General features: G+C 37.9%; 11 protein-coding genes across 11 annotated transcripts; 8 read left to right on the forward strand and 3 right to left on the reverse strand. All coding sequences in view use genetic code 12, as the record gives it.

Moving 5' to 3' along the window:
* Nucleotides 1-175: 175 nt before the first annotated feature.
* Nucleotides 176-1,820, forward strand: SPAPADRAFT_66253 (uncharacterized protein; the record flags this gene model as incomplete). The annotated part of the gene is made up of 1 exon (XM_007374724.1): nt 176-1,820. One exon carries the CDS (start codon nt 252-254, stop codon nt 1,464-1,466), a length of 1,215 nt encoding a protein of 404 aa, XP_007374786.1.
* A 65-nt stretch (nt 1,821-1,885) lies between these two features.
* SNF2 (SWI/SNF catalytic subunit) lies at nt 1,886-6,908 on the forward strand (the record flags this gene model as incomplete). The annotated part of the gene is made up of 1 exon (XM_007374725.1): nt 1,886-6,908. The coding sequence occupies one exon, from the start codon at nt 1,956-1,958 to the stop codon at nt 6,906-6,908; it is 4,953 nt and encodes a 1,650-aa protein (XP_007374787.1).
* Nucleotides 6,909-6,997: 89 nt separating this feature from the next.
* SPAPADRAFT_55170 (uncharacterized protein) lies at nt 6,998-7,531 on the reverse strand (the record flags this gene model as incomplete). Its single annotated transcript, XM_007374726.1, has 1 exon — nt 6,998-7,531. The coding sequence occupies one exon, from the start codon at nt 7,529-7,531 to the stop codon at nt 6,998-7,000; it is 534 nt and encodes a 177-aa protein (XP_007374788.1).
* A 139-nt stretch (nt 7,532-7,670) lies between these two features.
* Nucleotides 7,671-8,732, forward strand: SPAPADRAFT_136286 (RNA polymerase specificity factor; the record flags this gene model as incomplete). Its single annotated transcript, XM_007374727.1, has 1 exon — nt 7,671-8,732. One exon carries the CDS (start codon nt 7,671-7,673, stop codon nt 8,730-8,732), a length of 1,062 nt encoding a protein of 353 aa, XP_007374789.1.
* A 1,268-nt stretch (nt 8,733-10,000) lies between these two features.
* Nucleotides 10,001-12,556, reverse strand: SPAPADRAFT_151132 (cleavage polyadenylation factor subunit; the record flags this gene model as incomplete). Its single annotated transcript, XM_007374728.1, has 2 exons — nt 10,001-12,002; nt 12,234-12,556. 2 exons carry the CDS (start codon nt 12,429-12,431, stop codon nt 10,053-10,055), a joined length of 2,148 nt encoding a protein of 715 aa, XP_007374790.1.
* Nucleotides 12,557-12,688: 132 nt separating this feature from the next.
* SAM37 (SAM complex subunit) lies at nt 12,689-14,189 on the forward strand (the record flags this gene model as incomplete). Its single annotated transcript, XM_007374729.1, has 1 exon — nt 12,689-14,189. One exon carries the CDS (start codon nt 12,722-12,724, stop codon nt 13,745-13,747), a length of 1,026 nt encoding a protein of 341 aa, XP_007374791.1.
* Nucleotides 14,190-14,282: 93 nt separating this feature from the next.
* SPAPADRAFT_60612 (uncharacterized protein) lies at nt 14,283-15,666 on the forward strand (the record flags this gene model as incomplete). The annotated part of the gene is made up of 2 exons (XM_007374730.1): nt 14,283-15,538; nt 15,582-15,666. 2 exons carry the CDS (start codon nt 14,283-14,285, stop codon nt 15,664-15,666), a joined length of 1,341 nt encoding a protein of 446 aa, XP_007374792.1.
* A 398-nt stretch (nt 15,667-16,064) lies between these two features.
* SPAPADRAFT_60613 (Zn(2+) transporter) lies at nt 16,065-17,791 on the forward strand (the record flags this gene model as incomplete). Its single annotated transcript, XM_007374731.1, has 1 exon — nt 16,065-17,791. One exon carries the CDS (start codon nt 16,137-16,139, stop codon nt 17,679-17,681), a length of 1,545 nt encoding a protein of 514 aa, XP_007374793.1.
* Nucleotides 17,792-18,370: 579 nt separating this feature from the next.
* SPAPADRAFT_60614 (uncharacterized protein) lies at nt 18,371-19,354 on the forward strand (the record flags this gene model as incomplete). The annotated part of the gene is made up of 1 exon (XM_007374732.1): nt 18,371-19,354. The coding sequence occupies one exon, from the start codon at nt 18,371-18,373 to the stop codon at nt 19,352-19,354; it is 984 nt and encodes a 327-aa protein (XP_007374794.1).
* Nucleotides 19,355-20,846: 1,492 nt separating this feature from the next.
* SPAPADRAFT_60615 (Zn(2+) transporter) lies at nt 20,847-24,028 on the forward strand (the record flags this gene model as incomplete). The annotated part of the gene is made up of 1 exon (XM_007374733.1): nt 20,847-24,028. The coding sequence occupies one exon, from the start codon at nt 20,927-20,929 to the stop codon at nt 22,373-22,375; it is 1,449 nt and encodes a 482-aa protein (XP_007374795.1).
* Nucleotides 22,715-25,060, reverse strand: SPAPADRAFT_50180 (uncharacterized protein; the record flags this gene model as incomplete). The annotated part of the gene is made up of 1 exon (XM_007374734.1): nt 22,715-25,060. The coding sequence occupies one exon, from the start codon at nt 25,058-25,060 to the stop codon at nt 22,715-22,717; it is 2,346 nt and encodes a 781-aa protein (XP_007374796.1).
* Between the last annotated feature and the right edge of the window lie 643 nt (nt 25,061-25,703).

A 25,703-nucleotide genomic window follows, 5' to 3' on the forward strand; every position in this document is an offset into this window, starting at 1 on the left:
AACAAAACTTTGTTGCCTAAATTGATACCTGTAATGTAAAACCACGCTCTTGCTTTCTAATAGCCTACTATAATGACTGGTGTTGTATTCGTTTGGTTGAAACGGTCTGCTTTTCATATCTTATATTAATTCCGAGTCTCGTGCTGCGCTACCTGGTATTTTTTTTTTCTTTCTCAATTTAGCAAAAGCGTTGGTTGCCATTGACTGCACCAAAGATACAACACCATTAACCAAACCAACATAGTTAGGATATGGCACTTGGTCTCAACGAAGGCGAGAGCGATAATGTTGATATTAACCAGGATGATTTAATTAATTCTCCCGAGACTACCGAGTCTCAAGTGAACAAACCAGCGATCCGTCAAGTGCGATTAATCTTGGACCATTCAGCCTTTGTTAGAGGGATCGGAAACGTCAAGAGATGGTTCAATGACGAATACGTCAAAGCTAATGCCACCCGTTCAAACGAGGTTATCCATCTAAGTATATTCATTCCTTCATATACCTTGCACGAGTTTGAGTTTGTCAAGCGAGGCACTTCAATCAGTGCCACCAATGCCCGAGAAGCTATCAGATTCATTGATAATTACTTTGAAAACGAGGACAACGAAGACAGAAAAAACAGTGTTATTGAGTACGATCTTTCGTTGGAGTCTTCCACAGATACAATCCCGTCTTGGAATAGTTGCTTGCGTTATAAGACTCATTCTCCGAAAGTGAAAGAATTTCCAAACTACAAAACTAAGTTTGATTCTAATTTGATTGGACAACTGGGTGCTTCTGGGGAAAGAAGATCTTCAAAAGGAGGGAATGACGAAAACGATTTCGACATAAACTTCACGGAAACTTTTGATAGCTCATTACTGTTCAAAGAAAGAAGTAATCTGGTTCTGAGCGAGAATTCAAACGATTTGCCTGACTCTAACCAGTACGCGGAGATGCCGGCAAGATTAAAGTATTTGATTAGAACGTGTATCTACAAGAGATTTCTTGAGAAACACGAGTCACATAATGATACTCAGGAGTGGAAGTTAGTCACCGAAGACTCCATTGCCAAGATTTGGGCAAAGAGCTTTGGCATTGATTGTGTTAATGTCAATGAAGCAGAATTGTTGATTTTCAAGAGTTATGATGTTAATCTGTTCAGAATCTACAATCCTCATAACAATTTTTCAGTTGAAGAAGAGTTTGATCCATCTAGTAATATCTTACAAAATACCATTGATACAACATTGTACTCGTACACCACCGTACATGAAGATGCTCCAAACAACAAGAACTCCAGAGGCAGATCTCATAATAACCGTGGCAATAGAAGAGGCAAGAAGGGTAGACAGAGTGCTATACCTACTACTCTTGCCGTTCAAAGTGCCAGACAAACCCCTGATGGATCCTTTATAAAGAGAGAGAAATTCCAAGCTATTAATTATGCACCAAGAGGTTCTGGTGATTTATGGGAGCCTTAGGTTATTTTGGAATTATAGCAAGAATAGATTTTCCCCATGACTCGATACACATGCTGAATTAAGGTTTATTTTGAGTCATCATACCGCATGGAATCAGAGGCGGATTTTTGTTTGCTTAATCAAGCAGATCTATGCTATCAGTGAAGATGTTTTACAAGTCCCAAAAACCAAAGGGATTAGATATAAATTAATCACCCATATGTCTTTAACTGGATTATTTATTCTTAAACATGTTATATAGAGAGAAGTTGAAGTTATTACTAAGTAGTAATTGAATTAGTAACTGATATACCGTCTTGGATATATATGCAGTACCAAAATTTAGACCATTATACACGACATTATTTTTTTTTCTAATCCAGCAAAAAAAAACCACTCACTTTGACCTAATCCAAACAATCAAACGTTTAACCACAGCCAGTCAATCCATTTGAAGTTTTGGCTTAGTTGCATCATTTCTTATCGGATTTGTGTTGTATTATACTAGAAATGAACCAACAGATGAATAAGGAAGACTTTCAGAAGATTATCCAGCGTTGGCATCAATTGCGGGAGCAATTTGGTGATCAGGCCATAAACGTCCCTGAGTTTGCTAGGTTGAACAAAGTGATAAACATGTACAAGAATCATCAAGTCCAAAGGATGCAACAACAGCAGCAACAGCAACAGCAGCAGCAACAACAACAGTATGCCAAGGTCAATCTGCATATCCCACAACAACAAAAGCCTCAACCACAACCCCAACAACTTCAACAACAACAACTGCATACGGGCACTCCAAATATGCAATCGTACCCAAATCAAAATATGGGCAATTTTAATAACCAACAACAACAGCCACAACAACAATACCCACCCCAACTCCAAGGACAATCTCCTATGGCCGGTGGAGTTATGGGCCAATCTAACAACGCGACCCCGCTTGTCCAAAATGCCAACTTAATGTCACAAGCTAGGAATAACATGCCCATGCAATCAGCAAACCAATTCACAGGGAATCAAATGTCTGCTGGCCAGCAACAACCATATCCAACTAACCAGCAACAGCCACAACCGTTAGATCCAGGTATGATGCAGAGCCCAAATGTTATGGGTGGAGAATCTGCATTCACAACTCAACAATTCCAGTTACTTAAATCACAATTCCAAGCGTTGAAGTACTTGCTTAAGTCTCCAAACTCTGGATATCCTCCAATCCCGCAAAACTTGACCGCGTTTGTTACCAATGAAGCATCTGCTTACCCCAATGGAGATTACTTGCCTGCTGGTAATCCAAATAAGATTGCTGCTCCCCCTCCTAAGCAAAACATCAACAATGGAATAGTCCCACCTCCTAATCAAATCCCAATAGGGGGCCAACAACAGCAACAACCGGGTATGATGAGTGGTCCAAGTGTCACTCCTTCTCCAAACATGCCTCCGGGGACTCCGCCAATTGAGAAAAAGAAGGGAAAGAGAGGTCCAAAGCCCAAGAATAATGGCCAACCTAAGAAACTTACCAAGAAGCAACTTCAAAAGGTGGAAGAAGAAAGGAGGATCGAGGAAGAAAGACAAGCTAGAGAATCTATTGACTTGCAAAGAGGAATCGAACAACTGCAACAGCAAGATCAACCACCTCAACAACAACAACAACCACCACCACCACCATCATTACAGCAACAAATGCTGCAAATGTCTACTCAACCTCCTCCAAAGGAAATGAAGGCATCGATTAGCCCCAAACCACTGCAACCTGTTGGTGCTGATCCTAGTCCTCCGGTTAATATCAAGAAATTAATACCTGATCGATCCAAGAGTGATAAGATCATTATTCCAGTTAACAAGCCTAATATGCAGGTTGATACTTTTGAAGTTCCAGATTTAGTTGGTGATTACGTTAAGGATATTTCTCTTAGTGCATTCTACACTCCTCAAAGCAGACTTCAATTCCCGGGTTTACTTCCTGATGGTATCAATATGGATGATATCGTTGCTAACAAAGAAGTTCATTTGTTGTTACTGATTGAAAAGGAAAAGGATCGGTTACGAAGACAATTATTGGAATTGTCCGATGCCGATGAAGACAAGAAGACGCAATTGGAAACCGAGTTGGCTCAATTGGAGTTGTTACCTTATCAAAAGGAATTGCGCGGGAAGCTACTCATCCAAACTTGGTTCAGCAAATCATTACTTCCAAATTCCCATCCAAACTTTTTGGCCAGATTTAATACTTTGTCATTAGATCATGTTATCATCACCGAGGATTTATATCGACATCAATTGGAAACATTAATGCAAGCCCAAAACCAACAGCACAAAAAGACCATTGACGAGATTCTTCTTTATAGTGAGAGAAGCAGCAACCAGGTTATGAGAAGAAGAGACAAATTGAACCGATTGGGCAATAAAGTTGCCAGTTTCCATAATCAAACTGCCAAGGAAGAACAAAAGAGAATCGAAAGAATGGCCAAGCAGCGTTTGCAAGCATTAAAGCTGAATGATGAAGAAGCATATTTGAAATTGTTGGATCATACCAAGGATACCAGAATCACTCATTTGTTAAAGCAAACCAATCAGTTCTTAGATTCCTTGGCACAAGCTGTGCAATCGCAGCAAAAGGAAGCTGAAGAGAATCTTGTTAGCAGTGGACGTATTGCCAAACCTGAAGAGCCAGCTGAGCCTATGGATGATGAAAAGAGAGAGAAAATCGAATACTACAATGTTGCCCATCGTATCAAGGAAGAAATCACCAAGCAACCTAGTAACTTGGTTGGAGGTACTTTGAAGGAATATCAATTGAAGGGGTTACAATGGATGGTTTCGTTATTCAACAATCATTTAAATGGTATCTTGGCCGATGAGATGGGTCTTGGTAAGACTATTCAAACAATCTCGTTGATTACTTACCTTGTGGAAGTAAAGAAGATTAATGGTCCATTTTTGGTTATTGTTCCCTTGTCCACTGTTACTAATTGGAATTTGGAATTTGAAAAATGGGCTCCTTCAGTGAAGAAGATTACATATAAAGGTACTCCTAATCAACGTAAAGTGTTGCAACAAGATATTAGAACAGGTAATTTCCAAATCTTGTTGACTACTTATGAATATATCATCAAGGATAAAGCATTGTTGTCGCGAATTAGATGGGTTCATATGATTATTGATGAAGGTCATCGTATGAAGAATGCCAGTTCGAAATTATCGGAAACTTTGAGCCATAGTTATCATAGTGATTATCGTTTAATTTTGACTGGTACTCCATTGCAAAACAACTTACCTGAATTATGGGCCTTGTTGAATTTCGTGTTGCCCAAGATTTTCAATTCGGTTAAATCTTTTGATGAATGGTTCAATACTCCGTTCGCTAACACTGGTGGTCAAGATAAGATTGAGTTGAGCGAAGAAGAAACGTTGTTGGTTATTAGAAGATTACATAAAGTGTTGAGACCCTTCTTGTTGAGAAGATTGAAGAAGGATGTCGAAAAGGATTTGCCTAACAAAGTTGAAAAGGTTATTAAATGTAAAATGTCGTCATTACAATCTAAATTATACCAACAAATGTTACGTCTTAACATCTTATACGCTGCTGATCCTGCTGATGAAAATACTGCCGTTACTATCAAGAATGCCAATAATCAAATCATGCAATTGAGAAAGATTTGTAATCATCCATTTGTTTACGAAGAAGTTGAAAATATGATCAACCCCAAAGCAGAAACCAATGACCAAATATGGAGAGTTGCTGGTAAGTTTGAATTATTAGACAAGATTTTACCCAAGTTCAAGAAGACTGGACACAAGGTTTTGATTTTCTTCCAAATGACGCAGATTATGGATATTATGGAAGATTTCTTGCGCTTTCGTAACATGAAATACATGAGATTGGATGGTGGTACCAAAGCCGACGATAGAACTTCGTTATTGAAGCTTTTCAATGCACCTGGGTCCGATTATTTCTGTTTCTTGTTGTCCACAAGAGCTGGTGGGTTGGGTCTTAATTTGCAAACTGCCGATACAGTTATTATTTTCGATACCGACTGGAATCCTCATCAAGATTTACAAGCTCAAGATAGAGCCCATCGTATTGGTCAAAAGAATGAAGTCAAGATTTTGAGACTTATCACAGAAGACTCGGTGGAAGAAATGATTTTGGAAAGAGCCCATGCGAAATTGGAAATTGATGGTAAGGTTATTCAAGCTGGTAAGTTTGATAATAAATCTACTGCCGAAGAACAAGAAGCCATGTTGAGAGCTTTGATTGAAAAGGATGAAGAACGTAGACAAAAGGGTAGTGATGACGAAGAGGATGAATTGGATGATGATGAAATGAATGAAATTATCGCCAGAAATGAAGGTGAGTTGGTTACTTTCAAGCAGATTGATGAAGAAAGAATCCTTACTACCAAGAATGCATCGTATAAGACGAGATTGTTTTCTGACGAAGAATTGCCAGAAATTTACAAGAAAGATCCTGAAGAATTATTCAAGAGAGCGGAGGAAATTATGGAAGAGTATGGTCGTGGTGCAAGAGAAAGAAAGACCACTAATTATGACGACCATTTGACTGAAGAACAATGGTTGAGGCAAATTGACGGGGTTGTTTCTGATGAAAGTGATACTGAAGTTGAAGTTAAACCAAAGAGAGCCAGAGGTAGACCACGCGGTAGGCCAAGATCTAAGGGTCCTGATGCCGAAAGTAAAGATGAATCACCTGAACAAAGTCAAACTGAATCAGAAGCTACTCTGAAACGATTCTTGGATGACTCTGATGATTTTGTTCCTGTAAAGAGACAAAAGTCAGCAACACCAAAACTTCCACCAGTAAGAGGAAGAGGCCGTGGAAGAGGTAGAGGTCGTGGTAAGGGATCATTATTAAATAGACCAACACCAACAGTTGACCCATTGACTCCTGATGAAAGGGCCAGACTTCAGAATGTCCTTGAAAATATCTTGGGATTGATCTTGAATTATAAGAATGAGCATGATAGAAGATTGAGTGATTTGTTTTTGGTTAAACCATCAAGAAAGTTGTACCCTGATTATTATGTGTTGATCAAACATCCAATAGCCCTTGATGTGATTAAAAAGAGAATATTTACCAAGAGTTACACCCAAGCTAGAGAGATGTTGGAGGATGTTCATTTGATGTTTAGTAATGCTAGAATCTATAATGAAGAAGGATCGATTGTATTCCAAGATGCTTCATTCTTGGAGAAATTAGCCACTGAAAAGTTTAGAGAACTCAACTCGGATATTCCTGAAGATCAACTTGACAAGATCTTAGACTTTACTGAATTTGACGAAACCTTCAATTTAAAGCCTTTGGTTGTCCCATCAGCCATGAAACATCCTATTGATGCCAAATTGGAAAGACTTGATAATGGCGAATCAATTGATAGTCCAATAATCGGAATATCGACTGCATTGGAAACAGAAGAGTCAACACCAGCCACATTTGATTGAACATTTTAAATTTACGAACTTTCTTTTTTTTATTATTATTATATATTATATATATTTATTGTCATTTTGTATTAATACACGTTATAAACTTAAGCTGAGTATTGCGGTAATTCCTCGTCAATCTCTCGATTATTGACACAATCATGAACCACTTTATTTAGTAGATCCACAAATGTGAATAACCCACCGTCATGAAACCTGATTTCTCCCTTAAAGTATTGGTTCTTGGGAAACCCATCACTAGCAAACTGGGGTTCTGCAGCACTATAAAACATGAATTCCCAGTAGTTGGGGCCAAACCACGGTGCTTGTAATTTATGAGACAATTGTAACACTGGTGCCAAATTAAGATCGATCAGAAATGTGTCCATATCGCCTTGTGTAGAAGTTATAAACACCAATCTTTTGTTTGTCAAGTATACAAATCCATCCTTGGCTGTGACCTTCAAGTGGTGATTCTCTGATTGATCCTTTTGTGTAATTGTGAGTGTTTGTCTTGGAGTAGACGTATGATACTTTAATATCTCCAAGCCATCGCCACTAAGTTCAAATGGAGTTTCATACGCACTTGAACCTAATAGGCTAGCATAGTTGTTCTTCAAAACAATGTTGTTAATCGACATTGTCTATATTTGCTGTTGTGTTATTGTTCTTGTATAGTTACGTAGCATTTTGCTCTGGTCTCGCACTGCCAAAAAAATACCATTTATCCACAGCTCATCTGAGATTACTAGCATTTATAGAGATCACAGACCACAACCAATGTCACTACGTTCGTTCAATCCTGCGTTTAAGCAATTATTTGCAGACAGGAAGCCGATGCGGCTACACATTCATGAAATGCTAAATCCTCATACTGTCCAGCAAGTTCTCGATGGGATGCGACTCAAGAAACTTTACCCCGATGGGTCCAAATTAGACATTATAGAGTGCAATCCAGGTAATGGGGTGTTTTCATCCATGGTGAATTATGACCTTAAACCCAGAAATCATATCTTGATAGAATCAAGAACTAAATTACAACAACACTGGAAGAAAGATCTCCAGGCGTTACAGGGAATTACTGGTAACAAAGAAAATTTTACATTATATCCCCGTGATCCGTATGATTGGCAAACATATCTCGACTTGACGGATAAAGATAAAATTATCCAACCAGTGACCAAATCGTATGATCAAGTGCATGACGAGTTACTTTTGATTGCCAATTGGTGTTACGATCGAGGTGAAAAAATAGTTGCACAATGGATTGGATGTTGTGGAGATCGGAATTGGCTTCAGAAATACGGCAAAGTCCGAGTCATCTGTATGGCTCCATCAAAGACGGTTCTGAAGTTCCTCTCTGAACCAGGGTTTGGTAAGCGGAACCGAACAGCCATGAAACGAGAACTATTTACCGATTCAAAGTTGCTTGCCATTATTGCAAATCTGGCTAATCTTCCTGGAGAAGGATACGACCCCAGGGTGCTCATTCGTGATCAGCCCGTAGCTGCGTATGACAATTCAATACCCAAGTCAACCGAGATGGGAATATTTGAATTCTACCCTAGCGGAATGACAACGGATGCCATTGCCGAAATGGAATATCTTCTCCTGCCCATGTATATGAACCGCCTGACACCATTACGTCAGATCCTCCCTAAGATAGTATCCGGTGGTGAAGGAATGGCTGAGTCTTTGCCTCATGACTTGTTAGACCGCTCACCACGAGAATTCACGACTGAGGACATATTGGCAATTGCCCATGCCTACGATAAATGGCCATTCAAGCCCGACTATGTAGACACTATTCAGTTGGACGAAATAGATGAATCACAATTTTAAAATGTAAATAGTAATCATGTATATTTAATGTTTATTTCTAAATATTGATGTAAATTTACTTTGTGTAGTTTGCACATTCTTGGGAGTTTGCAATCTTAATGGCACAGGTGGAGCTGTATTACACCTTCTACTCTGTTCCAAACCTGGCTCCGACCTAAGAATTGAATTTCTCCTGGGTGGTTCAATGATACTCACTCGTCTAGTAGGCTGCATCGATTTGCTTTCTTGAGTAGAAACAGGTTGCAATTCAATGGCGTGATTTAAATCAGAGTAAACCGAAGACAGAGGGGTGACGGTACCTTGCTGGATGCTATGGAGGTATAATATTGATCGGTGTGAGTAATAAAAGATTCCAATGTAAATCACAAACATAATCAATTCAAGAATCAATATCGGTAACACATGACCATCTGATAGTAGCCGAACTCTTAACCTTGATCTAGCAATAATTATCATGATAACAGATCCAATATTTGCAGTCTGAAATGCAAACAACGGGACCAAGTTCAAGTAATGGAACCCCAACCTCTTTTCAAAACACAATAACACAACATACAACAAGAATGAAACTATCGAACCAACAAATACCGAATATACACCAATCCAAGTTAAAAACACATTTTCAGTAATGTGATGGACAAGTAGCACATTTGAATTGATCTCACCATACAAACTATCCAACACCGTCTTCAAGAAACTTTGTGACTTGGTAATGGAATCTTTATAAGTCCACACTGCAAAACTAGAATGGGAAAACATCTCCACAAGACTAGAATCAACCTGAGATGACTTTAACATATTCATGGTAAAATTCTCATGAAATACATGTTCACTAAGTCTAACTTTAACATCACTTGAACTCCAGGCAACGACTGGTCTAGTAACAATGGTAGAATGATTAATATTGTCAATATACTCCTGTTCATTGCGGAGGTATATTCCATGGAGAATATTCTCAACCTTCAAAGGGATAGTGTCATTCTGAAAATGTGGATGAGACAATAAACTAATGACGTCAACTTCCAGTAATTGTACTGACATGGTTTGCATTTGGTAATTCAAGTAATTGAAAAGTAAGAGCCAAAGCAAGAAATTTCGCAACTTGTGTATTATTCCAAGAGGAAAACTCCTGTTCTGGAACGGAGTAGTTAACCAACGAGTGCTTAGAAGTGAACTGTCCTTGGTGAATAGTTTTGGTACTGCCATTTCAGATTAGTTGTTTGCACCCATGATGTTGCAAAAACAAAAGTTCACAAAAAAAATTTTTTGAGATTATATTTAAATTACTATATAAAATACATGTAATTATAAAATGCTTTATTATTGAGGAATATTCAGGAGATTGGCAAATAAAGTTACAAGTTTCTCACTATCAAACACACTTTCTGAAGGTAATCCGAAATAGGAAGCGTTGGGAAGTGCACCCATTAAGGCAATAATAGAGGGCCCAACAAACGAATCTTGAGGTTTTGTTTCTTGTTCGGTAATTTGTGTGGTTGACTCCTGGATATTTTGGACTACGGTATTTACTTCTTCTTGTGCTTTCCTAGATACTCTTCTCTTTTTGGTTCGAGGTTCTTCGTCTTCATTATCAGAATATTCATCTCCTCCTATTTCCGTCTTTTTAATAAGATTTGACTGCCCTAGTTTATATCTGTCCGTGAACAAATCTATGGGGTCATCTTCAGGTAACAATTGTTCATACTTTTTCACAAAACTGTTTGTGACATCCATTTGTAAATAGTCAGCAGCAAAGGAAATATATTTCTTGAATAATTTCCTAAGATATTCCTTTTTAATTTTCAATTCTTTTTCTTTTCTTTCCTTGGTTATCGGATCAAGGTCTCCAAGCGCGAGAGATTCCGAAATCGAGGAAATTTCTTTAGATATACTAGTATCTGAAGTTTGTAACGTGCTTCTCATAGCTTCAGCATCATTAATCATAATCAAATAGTCCAAGTATGCAAGCAAGAATTTCCCATTGGTGGAGAAGAACTTCTTTCCTAAATCGAAAATTTTCAAGGCAGTCTTGGGATTGCCCGTATAATGTTCCAAGAGAGCACTTTCAACAAATATTTCATACCCGATATTTTCGAATTTCCTAGCAGTTTTAAACACATTACGAGCTTCCTTGATATCTCGAGCTCGTTTACTAGCTACCATCAATTTAATATAAGCGAGCGTAATTGAGTCAGCTAGACGTTGTTGAATTTCTTCAAGTTTGACAAGTCGTTTCGAGTCCGCCAATGAGATTTTAAACTCCTTCTTTTCGGTAGTCTCACTATTCTCCTCGTTATCATCTTCAGTTTTCTGTTTCAATTGTTCATTAAGTTCATTAATTTGCGACTTGACCCCATTGAATTCATTCGTCAATGCGTTGATCAAGTCATTGAATGTTTCCTTGGCATTATCAAACGAGCCATCCTTTTCGTACAATTCTGCCAATTGGAAAGAGAGAAGCATACTTTTTGGATTAAGGGAAGCACCATCCTTCAAAAGGGCAATACATGCGCCGAGATTCGCTTCTTCGTTATTAAAAAGTAAGTACTTACTATACGTAAACCATAATTGCGGGACAAATGGGAGGGCATAAGTTGCTTGTTTGTAGACATAACTTATTCTCTTTTCAATCAAAGTTTCGTCCTTGATTTCAAGAGTGTTCTTTTTCTCTAATTCAATCCATTTCAACCAGAGGTTTAATTGATGGTGAATTGTTTCTTGGTGTTCACCAACCACAGAGTAGGGGGATACAGTTCGTTTCAATTTCTTTTCAGTGAGGTTGTTCCATTCCGTATGCCATGATCGGGCCAACATAAATTCGGCCGATTTTTCAGAAATGAACTTTTGAGCCGTGGCTGGGTTTAACTCATTCTCCCATTTGGTATATTGTGACCACGACGTTTCGATATTTTCTGTAGGAATAACCAAGTATTTCTTGTATACTTTTCTAACCAAATCAACCTTTTGCTGTTGTTCCCAGTTGGCACTTGGTGTCCATGATTTTAGGAACCCCAAATAGTCATTCCAAAGACCATCACTGTTGATATCAATGCCAACTTTGCCAATGGCGAATTCAAACGCCTGAATCACAGTTCCACGAGCTTGCTCCCCACCAGTGATGAAATCAGCAGCACTGCGGACGTAATCGACGTATAATCGACAAAGCTCAACGCTGTCGGTAATGGCAAAACATTGTTGAAAAAGGCTCTCCACTTTTTGTTTCTCACCACGATTCAATTCATATCTTATGTATTTACACCAACTTGGACCCTAGATAAAGATGTTAGTATATAGTTCTTATCTATCGAACATGAAAAGTCTATCATATGCATTAAGTTGCCAAAAAAAAATTAAAATAAAACTGACAAGTAAAAAGCAAAAAGCAATCTATATACAAAAAGAATTAAATAACGATTCGGACCAGCCTGAATCAAGCAGCAAATTATATAAATACACACAACAAACTTTTCAATTCTCGCATAATCTCATAATTCAACATACATCAAATTTAAAAATGGATAGGTATTTGGTGTATACCGCCCGTACTTGTTCTTGATTGTCCTTAGCAATGACTTGTTCAATGAGTTTGTTCCATTTGATATAGTTCAATGGATCGGATTCTAAGTCTTCTTCCAATTGTCCGATTTTGTCCAATGTCAATCGTTTCTTGGTTTGCTGAATGAACATATTGGAAGGCATTTGCAACTGCGAGCTAACAAGGGATTAAATGCTATTTGATGGGTTGTTACAACTAATGAAGATATAAATGATAGCTTGAGCTGATGTATTGTTCTATAAGTATCTAATGTCTAGAAAAGAAGAGTATTATGCATTTTTTTGTGGGCGGTATGATTTCTTCCAGCAGAAAAATGATGAGCGATATTTAGAAAATGTCGCATTGCTATTTTTCCAAAATGTAACCGACATTTTTATTACAACAATTGAACGATTTTGGCAGCTCTTGTACGACGTGATTGACTGATACGAAAATGTTACAACTTCATGTATGGGGAGTGGATGGTGAGATATCATTAATATCACCAGAATGTCTTGCATCAGCATGGCTATTAAGTTTAGTGTTTCCTAAAAACGACTTTGAAATTGTAACTTCCTCTAATACCAACATATCCGATATAAATAAATTACCTGTTTTAATCACCGACGACAAGAAATTGAATGGGTTTAGTGAAATAGTTGATTTTATTGATGGAAATAAATTTGCGAATGAGCTGGGATATTGGTCTAGTAGGGCTAGTTCACCCAGGGAGAAGTTGATTCATAGCTGTTTACTAAACCTTGTTGAAACAAGGGTTGACGTTATCAATCAGTATAATTTATATTCAAACACAAAAAACTACGAGAAATACACGAGAAAGCTTTTTCAAAATTACTTTCCTTTCCCAATGATGTACAATCAACCATTAAAGTTTCATAATAATGCCGTGGCTCAAGTTAAATTACTTGGGTTGAGCAAGAACAAAACATCATTCTTTGACTTTACCACCACGTTCCAAGAGGAAGTTGCGGAAACTGAATACTTCAATAGTGAATTGAGTGATGATGAGGATGAAGAGGAGAAGGAAGTTGCATTGAGCTCGTTACATGAAAAACAATTGATAGCGAAATCAAAGACAAAAGCTGCATTACTTGAATCCAAGAATTCTTTAAGATGTTTGGTATTGTTGAATCATTATTTACAAGAGTTTATCAAGACATTTAAGCTTTTACAAAATGAAAATGAGAATGCATTTGGATACTTGTTTGGTGGTTCTCCGTCTGCTTGTGAACTCTTGTTGTATGCCTACCTTCACAGTTTAAGTAGTGAAAAATTACCTGATCGATTTGTACTGAGTTATTTGGACTTGAAACATGAAAAGTTGGTTTCATTTTCTAAGGAGCAAATTAACAATTTACAAAAGAGTTTATCCAACAGCAGCTTCAGACCACCACAAGGGGCGGAAATTCCTAGTTTGTTTAACGAAGTAGGGTACTTGCTTGGGTCAATCAAATACTAGATTACCCGGCTGTGAAAAATCTCCGATCGAAAAACACTGAAAATTTTCCAAGGTATTTTCAACCCAGATTTGACACATTCTTTCTTTACATTGTAAATAGAAACTACCATATATACAAATAAATATACGCGTGGTATTAATTAGATATGTAGAACAGTAGTTTTGGCAATCTCAGCATAGTTTCATTTATACTTTAGCACTGTGTATTAAATGATGGAATTTTCTTGCCATAGAACAACCTAGTTTACCTCGATTAAGTATCTATACGTCTAGATCAATGGACATTAGAGTTTACTACTTAATTGATTGAAACTTACACTGTAAACATTTCATCTGTCCACTTTTATAAATTTGCAATGACCTTCGGTGTGAACGGTCATATGTTCAACGGTTAGAAAACGAAAAAATCCCGCGATGTGTGACATCACACACGTCGGACATTAAAATCAAAAAAAAAAACAAATCACTCGAAATTTATTATATAATTACAATTAGATTTCTTCTTTAGCTTTGGTTTAACATTCAAAAGTCAACAATGAAAGTTTTGTCTTTGATAGCAGCATTAGCCCTTTGTGCTGAAGCCGTGAGGTTACCTCATGTCGCTGAAGAAACTCCAGCTCCTACTCCTATAGCTACACCCGCCAGACTAGAAAAGAGAATGAGGGATGTTATTGTAAATAAAGAGTATGCCAAGAATCAAGCGGCCAAGACAGCTTCATCCACCACAGAATTGCCACCTAAATGGGTGAGAACTTTGAGCGATGGCAAAGTAGAAATTGTTTTTCCTACAGTGATTGCAGGTGTTACCTTTAGTGCTAAACCTCCAAAAACCACTGATGGATTAGAACCTTGGGTGTCATTGAAAGACGACGGGTCACCAAAGACCATGAGACCTGAAATCAAAGGTGGTCGTACCAAGAACGCCCAACCTACCTATGGTACTTACTTCCAAACTGCTACTACCATGTATCATAGTAAAGAAGATTTAGGGGCACACAATATGGCCGACGATGAAGTCTTTGAAGAAGTGGTCTATCTTGATGAAGACCAAACCAATCACAAGTTGAGTCCACTTATTAGATGTACTCCTGACAGATACAAGAAGAAGGGCATTGCCAGGGATAAGTCTACCGAACCATTCTGTACTCCCAAGGACGATGTTAGATTAATAAAGGACAAGACCTACTTTGTCACTTGGTATTCTAGATTCTTCAATAAAGAAGTGAAAAATGTCAAGATTCACTTATCCCATATCAAGGAAAGTTTAAGACAAAAGGGATTAAAGAAGAGAGACGATGAAGCTGCAGAGGAGGAAGTCAAGGAAGAAGTCACTGACGAGATTGTGCTTAGTAAGAGATCGGCTGTGCTAGAACATGGAGGAAAAGTCACTGAATTGTCCTTTTACACCTCCGATTGGGTCCTGAACGAACAAGGCTTCTTCCCATTATATATCGACGAGAAATGGTTCGGTGACGAATACTGGAGAAAAGTCTTGCTTTCCATCCAACCAGACAATGTCGCAGATGAAGATTTCGATCATAAGAAAAACTCCCTTGTGGTTGAAATTTGGAAAGGTGCAAAAGTTTCCAAGGAGCATTTGCAAGATTTGAAGAAGTTGGAAGAAAAACATGCCCAAGCATATTTAGGCGATGTTGAAATTGAAGAAGGTATCGATTATGAAAAGTATATGATTATGATCACCATGCCTACTTGTGTTATCATTGCTGCATTTGGAATGTACCTTTTTGTCACCTGGAACCGTGTTGATTTGAGTAATGTTAGAAAGAGAAAGTTTGCTCGTGAAAGAACCACTCATAAAAAAATTCCATTCAAGCATAAGAACAAAGATTACACCTCGTTGCCACAATACAATACTGAACTTGATAACGTTAAGCATGATTAGATGCATCACGTGTTAAAAACAATAGCGCTTGGCACATGGTTACTATTTACACATTGGAAAAACATAATTTGCATTTTGTCATAACCACAACGGTTGTTTATATTTTTGTTTGTATTTTTGATCTTAATATAATTGTAGTTTTACACAATGTAGTTGTTATTTTTCTTTGAGGCGCAATAATCATATTCTAACCATCGACAACAACAGGCAACAGTACGACATTGCTCATTAAAGCTTGCCACTATTTAAAAAGCGTTTGTTACCCTCCTAAGTCTCTCCTGACGTTCCAAGACCCTCCCCCCTCAATAATTTTTTTTTCTGGGGCACAGTTGTTGGCGTTGCTGCTTGTGTCACACAATATAAATTCATCACAAGAAAAATCAAAGGCGGTTCTCATTGAGCAATTTCAACCTTATCAATTGTATTTCAACACCAGTTCTCTACAACTAATTACTAATATTTATATTTATAGAACCAGAAATAATCATGTTGGAAATAATAGCTAACCAAGGATGGACTTTGACCACCCTATCCTCAGTAATATGCATCCTGGGAACCTTGGTGATATTCTTTGATGACATATACTATTTCCTAGCTCCCAAATCACTCACTAGCAAATTCCCGTTTAATCTCAATAAGAATTATAAGTTTATGAACGGCTGTTTGGCATTCAGCTCTGGTTGTTTGATATTCACTTCGTTGTACCGATTATTGCCGGAAGCATTAGAATACCTTAAAGATTCCGTTGAAGAAGAAGAAGAAACAAGTACAGCAAACAAAGCAGTAGGATTCAAGCTTGAATTGATTGGATCGTATGTCGCAGGGATCTTGATATGTTTGTTGTTTAATAGTGTATTACATATGCTTACTAGTGAATCAGTGGTCCACTGTAATCATGGTGGTGATGTGAGTGTTAGTGGCACCCATCATGACCATGGATATTATCATGACGATGACGATGACAATGATGAAGAGGAAGAGCATGAACTTGTTGAATGTGCAAGTTCATCTAGTCCTCCAAAGAGTAATGGCAGTAGTTGCAAGATTAATGATCTTGATAAAGTACATACCTGTTCTCCACAGGCCCAGCAGGAACAGCGAGTACAACAGGTTCAGCAGGTCCAACAAGATGTCACGGTTGTTCAACAGGAAATGAATGAAAGAGCACCCTTGATTAAACGTGCCAGCACAAAACAACTCATCATGAAGTATATCTATCGATCAGAAGAAGATGGTACCGATGGTGAATGTAAAGGATACTCTTCGGCTGAATTGTGCACGTATAATAACTGTCATGGCAGTCCCAATTGTAACAAATTACATTATTGTGAAATTCCAGAATTGCCAATTTATGAAGAATTTGGAGGCCAAATTCTTTCGGAAGAAGAAGTTGAGGCAGACCAAGATGATCGAGGAAGATCTACCAGTCATAGATCAACCAGTATGCGCCGTCACCCTACAAGAGAAAGTCATCAGCTGCACAATGTAGACCATCACCATCATGTGGTGTCACCATTATCTCGGTTGTTGTTAATTGGGATTGAAACCGTATTGGCAATAACCTTACACAAATTACCTGAGGGGTTTATCACTTACATCACATCAGAAACTGATCCAGAATTAGGTCTTGCCATATTCATAAGTTTATTATTCCATAATTTCACCGAAGGTTTCTCCATGTGTTTACCATTATATTACTCGTTTTCTTCTGGATCTAACACCAAGCATGCCAAATTGAAAGCAGTTAGTATCAGTGGACTCTTGGGTGGGTTGTCACAACCAGTGGGTGCATTCTTGGGATTCCTCTTTTTGAATTTCAATCATGATAGATTAGGGGGTGATGATGGGATAGACGTTAGGAAGTTGGACTATATCTTCGGGATCACATTGTCGATAACTAGTGGCTTTTTGACTGTAATTGCTTTGTCGATGTATGGATCGGCGGTGTCGTTTGGGGGATCACTGAATTTTGTGATGTTATGGTGTCTTGTGGGGATATGTCTCATTGGTATATCTTCGGCACTCACATAGATGTTTATACGGCATTTACAAGTCAAGGGCATTTTAATAAACATATAAAACAAGTTATAGGTGTAGTAGTAGAAGTAGTTGCACCCATTCTGTAATATACGCAATGCAGTAGAATATTCCATCCCACTTTAGCTTAATTGGGCCTGACTAATCACAAAAAAAGAAATGACCAGCCTGTACGCAGGAGAGGCAAGCTCTAAGAAATTTGTTGGCCACACACCCACACACACACCCACATTATCAACAGATTCCAATCTATCGATATTTCTTTACTAAAAACAACTTTTATATTTACCTTTTTCCAAGATAACATATTATCAAAGTTAGAAAGTATTAGTTCTAAGTACTAGCAAACAGACGTTCTTATTTTCACTGCCCAGCTTAACCCTCCCTTTACCCCCTCGTTGAATAAGGCTGTCGTTTATATATTATATGATACTGTTACGAAGTTATACATACTAAATAATACTGGCCACAGAAGAAAATTGAATATGATGGCCCACGAACTTCCAATTCAACTACACCCTAATTCGAAGAAGAACTTTACCAATACTCAACTTCAACACCATCCTAAGCCAAAAAATAAAAAGTCCAAGGATGAAGAAACAAGAACTCTTCCAAGTGGAGAAAAGGTTGATTTTGGTACCGGTTCCAAATCAAAGAGTAAAAAGACAAACAAAGATGTCGAGATGAAATTAGCTGCTTCTCTATCATTACCTAGTGGTGAAAAACCAGATTTCATGAATGAGAAACCAAAGAAGGAGTCGAGAAAGAAGAAGAGTGGTACTCCTCTGAATGAAGCTAGTTTACCAAATGGCGAAAAGCCAAACTTTCAAGGTTCAAGGCCTAATAAGAAGAACATCGTTCCTGAACAACTGTTGCCAAATGGTGAAAAGCCAAATTTCCAACCTTCAAAATCGAAAAAGTCAAGTCACAAAGAACAATCCTTTCCTAGTGGCGAGAAATCAAACTTCCAACACCTGAAGAGTGGTTCCAAGTCAAACTTCCCTCAAGAGCAATCATTACCAAGTGGAGAAAAGCCAAATTTCTTTAATGAAAAACCAACTTCCAAGAAGAATAGTAGCAAGAACGTCAAGGACAAGAAAGTAGAGGATACTTATGCTGGTTCTTCGTTCCATTCATCTCCATTGGCATTAAACTTGCCTAAACCTTCATTTAAAGCTTCACCTAAGCAAGGAGGTGCTGATGATGAACTCCCAAGTTCTTCCAATTCTTCAGTTGCATCTTCAAATTCGCCAGTCAGTACACATGGCATTGCTGCTGGTCCAGGGGTTCCACCACCTGCCAATGCAGCCCCATTAACCAACCCGGTTACTGCCTACCCTCCAGGAAGTATTCCACCTCCGCATATTTATCAACACCCAACTCCTCAACAACAATATCCATACTATCCTCAATTTGTTCAACCGGGGTTTTCATACCAAGTGACCCCACAGGGATATATCCAATACCAATACCCCCCATATGGACAACATCACCCTCAACAAATGCCACAACACCCTATTTATCCTCATTACCAAACCCCACCACCTCCACATGCTGCACCGCAGGGTATTCCTCCAGCAAGTCAACAACAACAACAACAACCACAACAACCAGCTGGAGGACACAAGATTACATTTAATGAATTATTAAGTTCATCCAAGAACTGAATGTGTGATTATGTATACAAACCTAAATTGGGACATTTACAAAGTTAGATTAGAGATCTAAGCAAGAATTGATATAACTCAATTCTTTTATTCCATTATTTTTTATATTACTATTTGATTTTTGCCCTATGACTAGTTGTCTCCATTTTTTTTATATTGGCTGGTGTTCTTTTGATCGGTTTGTATTATATGATTTATTTTTAACTGGTTTTATTACGGTATCTGATAAATTTGAGTATATTTTGGGTTTAATTATTTTTTTTATCATTTTTCAATGATGTTACGACATGTTATTATTTGCTATTATACTTGAGATTTTGAGGGTTATTATTGATCGATGCAGAACGCATTGCATCTTTTGTTTTTTACAACATTCAATTCCTTTGGGTTTTATTACCAATATTTTGGTTGTTTTTAAGTTTTGCTTGTTTTTATTTTTGTTTGAATGGTTGTCTTATGATAACGCCTTATCCATTGGTGTTTTTTTAGGTCAGTTGTGAAATATCATGGTTGGTCTTTGTTTTTTTCACCTATTTTTAGGCACACAAGTGTTGATGGCACTGTGATTGTACCGTTTTTTTTTTCTTCTTCTTTTTGCTGTTTTCTGGCTGTGTATACTTATGTATAATTAACAATAGAAGACTTTAGAGTTGATGTTTATTGTAGAGTCTGTTATTTTTTACATCTAATGGCAAGGCATGACTGTAGAGCTACACCCCCACTTCAATTAATTGGCTCTGGTTAATAATAGTTTTTTTCATAACCTTGTAGGTTATCTTATTGTTCAACTAATTTACAATTTTGACATTGTGGTATTACTAAAAATTAGACAGATAGAGTTGTTTCTGTATCAAGGAATGAAGAGTTGGAAGAGATCTACGTTGATGTTGTAGATAGCATACATTTAGTAGAAACAACCAAATGTCAAATCTGATTTTGCAGCTTTTACCGAAATGCGGAATATAGATCCGGCCAATGGCGGAACAAGCGACAACACTTGGCAAACATAGCAAATTGTTACATGTAAAACACATTGCATGCAAAGGAAATGGAAAAAATAAATAAATAAATAATATACCCATATCAAGTATTATGTGATTGTGCCACTAACCATCGTTTTTGGTCTGTCTTCAAAGTTAATTTAGCATATGCTTAATTATAAGACAACGATTTTGTGGCACATGAGATCTTTTTCGCAGGTTAACTCTCTCGTATAACATGTTCGCACTAGGAAGATAAATTGCGCCATTGCATTGTAACTGATAGATTGCTCTAGAACATGTCAGTTGCTACGCTGTGGATATGCAACTATTTCATTCTACCAAAGGCACACTCCTCACGAACTGCCCAATTTAACTCATCTGCATATCTAAGCCCAGACGGCGAGTTTAAAAATTTTCCTAATCCCGCAACCTTATTTTTCTCACCACAAAACTGTGGAAAAATAAAATAAAAAAAAATCAGGATCTTTCATTCTGTGACCCCAAAACAACTCATCATTTCAAATAACTTCTACAAAAGCACCCATTTCTGGCTAACTTCTTCCTGGCACAAGTTATCCATCTCACTCATATGCAGAATAAGGAAATTAGAATTTGGTCCTTGCTAGGACTAGACACAGTCTTCTTCTTGTTGGAAGCCGTGATTGGTTATTCCGTGCATTCACTTGCCCTCATTGCCGACTCGTTCCACATGCTTAATGATATCATATCCCTTATAATAGCGTTATGGGCAGTCAAAGTCAAAAACACCAAGAGAGCTGATGGGAAATATACCTATGGGTGGCAACGAGCTGAGATTTTAGGGGCGCTCATCAATGCCGTTTTCCTCTTGGCGTTATGTTTCACCATTATTATGGACGCCATTCAAAGATTCTTTGAGCCTACTGAAGTCACCAATCCAAAATTGATCTTGGTTGTGGGTATTGCTGGATTGTGCAGTAATGGTATTGGCTTGGTTTTGTTTCATGAACACGGTCATTCGCATGGCCATTCTCACAGTCATGGTGATGAAGAACAACAAGTGGGAGATGTGGTGGTTCGTTCACCTCGTCGTTCTTCCTTCGTTACCGAAACAACTCCTTTGATTAAAGCTGATATTCCAACTAGTGGCTCTCAAGTATTTGATTATTTGCCCGATACCGTTGTGGAAAGATATTCTTCCCCACCACCTGGACACCCGCATTCCCCATTGTCTCAGGTTATCCAACAAGAGCTGCCAAAGCAACAACCACATGATCATCTGTCTGAACAACAACACTCACATTCACACTCCCACACTGAACCAGAAACAAAACCACGTAAGAGGAAATCATTGAATATGGAAGGGGTTTTCTTGCATGTGTTAGGTGATGCATTGGGTAACATCGGGGTTATCATAACCGCCTTGATCATCTGGAAGACAGAATACTCATGGAAGCATCTTGCAGATCCAGTCACTTCCCTTTTAATCACCCTTATTATCTTCAATAGTGCCCTCCCGTTATGTCGTAAATCGTCCAAGATTTTATTGCAAGCTACCCCGCCCTACATCAACTCTGAACTTATTGTGGAACAAATCCTTAGATTACCCCTCGTTAAAAACGTGCATGACTTCCATGTATGGAATCTTAATGAAGATATCTTGATTGCATCATTACATGTTGAACTTGTGGAAAACTGTGCAACTCCAGTCCAGGCAAAACACACCACCCCAACACCACCAACCAATAATGCCGTGTTCTCAGTATCCCCTACTGATTCATCAGTACTGGGAGAATCCGATGAAGAAGCAATCGCCGACCCAATCGACAGAAAATTATTCCTCACTGTTGTTGCTCAAGTGAGAGATGTGTTGCATAAATTTGGTATTCATTCCGTTACTATCCAGCCGGAATTCCCCAAATTGCGAGAAATTATCCATCGTCGTCGTGAACTGATGGCTTCGCTCACTGGACAAGATCATAATGTTTACGGAGGCACCACTAAGAGCAATTGTTTGGTTGATGAATATACCAACTGTGATACGCAAAGTTGTGCTTGATTTATAGCTATGTTTTTTTTATGTTTTCTAGATAAATTTAATTAATGTTGTTTCAATAGATATCCATAATATTTATTTTAATAAAAAGCTAAAATATACACGAAAAATAAACAAAATTTATAAACAATTAATTCTCAGAACTTCTAGAGAAATAACGTATGATTGTTCATAATAAAAACCAAGAAATAAAACAATCCGAAAATCCATTAAATAGGGAGGGGGAAGAGGGCCAAAGCAAAATTAAAGAAAATCAAGTCTGAGAAAATAACCGAAACATTTTGCAACCATCGACAAAAGTCAAAACCAAACCACTTAAAAATTAAAAAAAAAAAACCAAAATTAAGTAAATATATTATAAGGCACCTTAGTAACCACATATCTGTTTCCTCTACTAGTGTGTCTAGCTTCTGGTAAAGTATACTTGACACCACGTTTGTCACTCTTCTTCAATAACGAAAATCCAGAAATAGTTGAACTTCTGGTTTCGGTAGATGCGACTGATCGACAATCACTTCTCGAGGTTACGGATGGTGTAAATGGATTACGTGGAGGTTCAGGCATTTGTCTGGCGGTGAACATTGAAGTTTGACCTGAGGTATTTCTTGATGAATAATGCTTTGGATCAACTGTGATTACACTGGCTCCTGAGGATTTAACAGTGGTTTTACTAGTCAGTCTCTTGGCTGGCTGTGACGAAGACTTGCTAGAAAATAATGAACCAAGCTTCTTTCTCAACGATGTTCTGGAAGATTTTTCAGAAGACATCAGGGTGTTGGCAGTGGCGATTTCAAATGGATTGATGCTGCTTACATCATCACTGTTATCTGGCTTCACTGGTGGTTCAAACAGATACATACTATCATTAGCCAACAAGTGAACTTGTGGTCTTGGAGCTTCCAATTTAACTGGCGCCATCAAGATATCACCACTGTTTCCACTGACATTCTCGGGTATGTTGTATCCAAGTTGATCCATTTCCTTCTTCAAGACAAATGATGATCTCATGAATCCCAACGAGGCACGGTTAGGGGTATTTGGTTCCAGGATTAATGAAGGGGTGGAAGATGCATAACGAAGGTTGCACAATGAACTTTGTTGATTTCTCGATTGCGCAACCGGTTTGCTGTAGGAATTATCTTCAGTCGTGGAAGACATGGAGGAACCCGAATGAGAATGAGAAGCACCCAAGGACAATGAAGATGTTCTAGAGCTAGAAGTATCACTCTTGATAAATTTATCTTCATGTTCAACAATTGGAGCCAACCCTTTAAGACCAAAACATTCAGTAGAAGCAGCGTGTTTCATTAATCTGGCAGGGGATCTTTGTGGAACACCTGGTTGCTGGAATGGAGTTGACAAATCTTCCTCGCTACTGGTTAATTCTCTCAATGATAACTTCACAGGTTGGTTGAATCTTGATCTTATTCTTCTTCTTGGGTCAAATGGTTCGTCATCTTGTTCAATTGTTGGAAATGATTCTCTGAGATTTAATCTGGGCTTTTCTTCTTCAACTGGATGTAAACGTTCCATTTGACGAGCAAGTTCCATTTGTTGACGCTCATGTTCCCATTGACGTTGCTTTTGTTCTTCACGTTGTTGATGTACTTTACGTTGATGTTCTTCTTGTTCACGTTCCTCATCGGATTCATCTTCGTCAATGGCATTCCATTGTTGCTTTTCTCTTAATCTTTGTAATAAAGGAGATCTAAATCTATCCAGCGTGAACGATGGTTTAGGAGTAGAAAATTCATCTTCACGTTCATTTCTTTCTTCATATTCATCCGATGAATCACCTGATAATGAGTCAACAACATCAAACGTTTCATCCTTGTCATCTCCAATGGAAGAAGGTGGCAGCTGGGACTTGACCGTCACAAACGAAGTAGCATTTGACAATCTTCTTCTATTTCTTGGATCAAAGTTTTCGTCCACTTCACACACAGTCTCGACCTTCTTGGAAAGACTATTTCTCAAACCTGGAGATAACGTCGACCTTCTTGATGGTGGAACACTGACTGTAATTGGTTCATCCTTGGGGATATTGGAAGATCTTCTAAACCCTCTATACTTTGAGTTGGAACTCAACAAGAACTTAATTGTATTGATGGTCTCAGCATTTTCAGAATCTTGAGTGTTTTCTTCAAAAGCGGCATCTTCATCCATTATTGGTGTGAGTGGAGTGTTTGGTGTCATTGGACTCTTGCCAATTTTCAAAGGCTCAATGTCGGTAAGTGAAGAAGCAGATTCAGCATCAGATGGTTCTTCAGTTAACTTCAAAATATAATTTGCAATAAATACATATACCCTAATCCAAGCCAACTCCATATCTTTATCAAAACCGTCACCTAATATTTGCTTATGGGTATCCAATAAGCAATTACCCATAGTGTCCAAGTATTTGTCAGCTAAGGAACAGAACGAAGAATGTTCATTGACAAACTTGGTTATAAATTCTTCAACCAAGGCCATATTTCTGAGATGAATAATGACATAGTCAAACAATTCTTTAAATGTATCGGCATGTTCGTCAATTAAATCATCATCATTATTAAACACTTGGTTAATATGTGGGTTTTGAATAATCAAGTTGGAATACAACATATTGCAAAACCGTCTCTTCGAGGGTATGTCGCTCCAAGAGGTTTGAATTCTCTCGAGCTCCACTTGTGACAAATATAAATCCATAGCTGTTGTGTTTTATCAATTAGTAATTGAGAAAATTGCAGAACCAGGTGTGTTAAAATTTAAATTTATGTGCGTCCGTAGACATATATATAGAAAACCATACTGAAGCACAATTTACTATGTTGAGTATGTACCAGAAGGCACTTACAACTTAATTAGGCAAATACAACTCTGCGGCAAACCAATTCGGGGTATCAAATCGAGTTAGTTTCAATAGTCGTGGTTGCGGTTTCTAAGAATGTTTACTATGGCGACAATGGTTTTTTTTTGCAATTATATTTCCTAATCAGGAAAACATGCGATTATTTTTTGTCCTCACGATTTGGCGATTTGGGAAACGATTGTAAAAATCGAGTTACCCGTTACGGAAATGTATCTGAATTTAGAATGTAACCATTGGAGTTTCCCCGACTTTTTAGACTATGGTGTACAGGATCGACTTGCGATAAGAACATTTCCGATTTGGGCAATAAATTAGGTATAAAGTTATAATTAGTAGTATAGTTTGTTTGAACAAAGATTAAGCATGTCAAATCTAAGAGGGTATTTTGCGTGATTTTACTTCACACAATAAGTTTCAATTTCAGGTCTTTGTGGGGTCAACCTGTATCTCTATTGATTGCTCTTGATCGGTGGAAACCAG

This window comes from Spathaspora passalidarum, assembly GCF_000223485.1.
Source record: "Spathaspora passalidarum NRRL Y-27907 unplaced genomic scaffold SPAPAscaffold_3, whole genome shotgun sequence".
NCBI lineage: Eukaryota > Fungi > Ascomycota > Pichiomycetes > Serinales > Debaryomycetaceae > Spathaspora > Spathaspora passalidarum.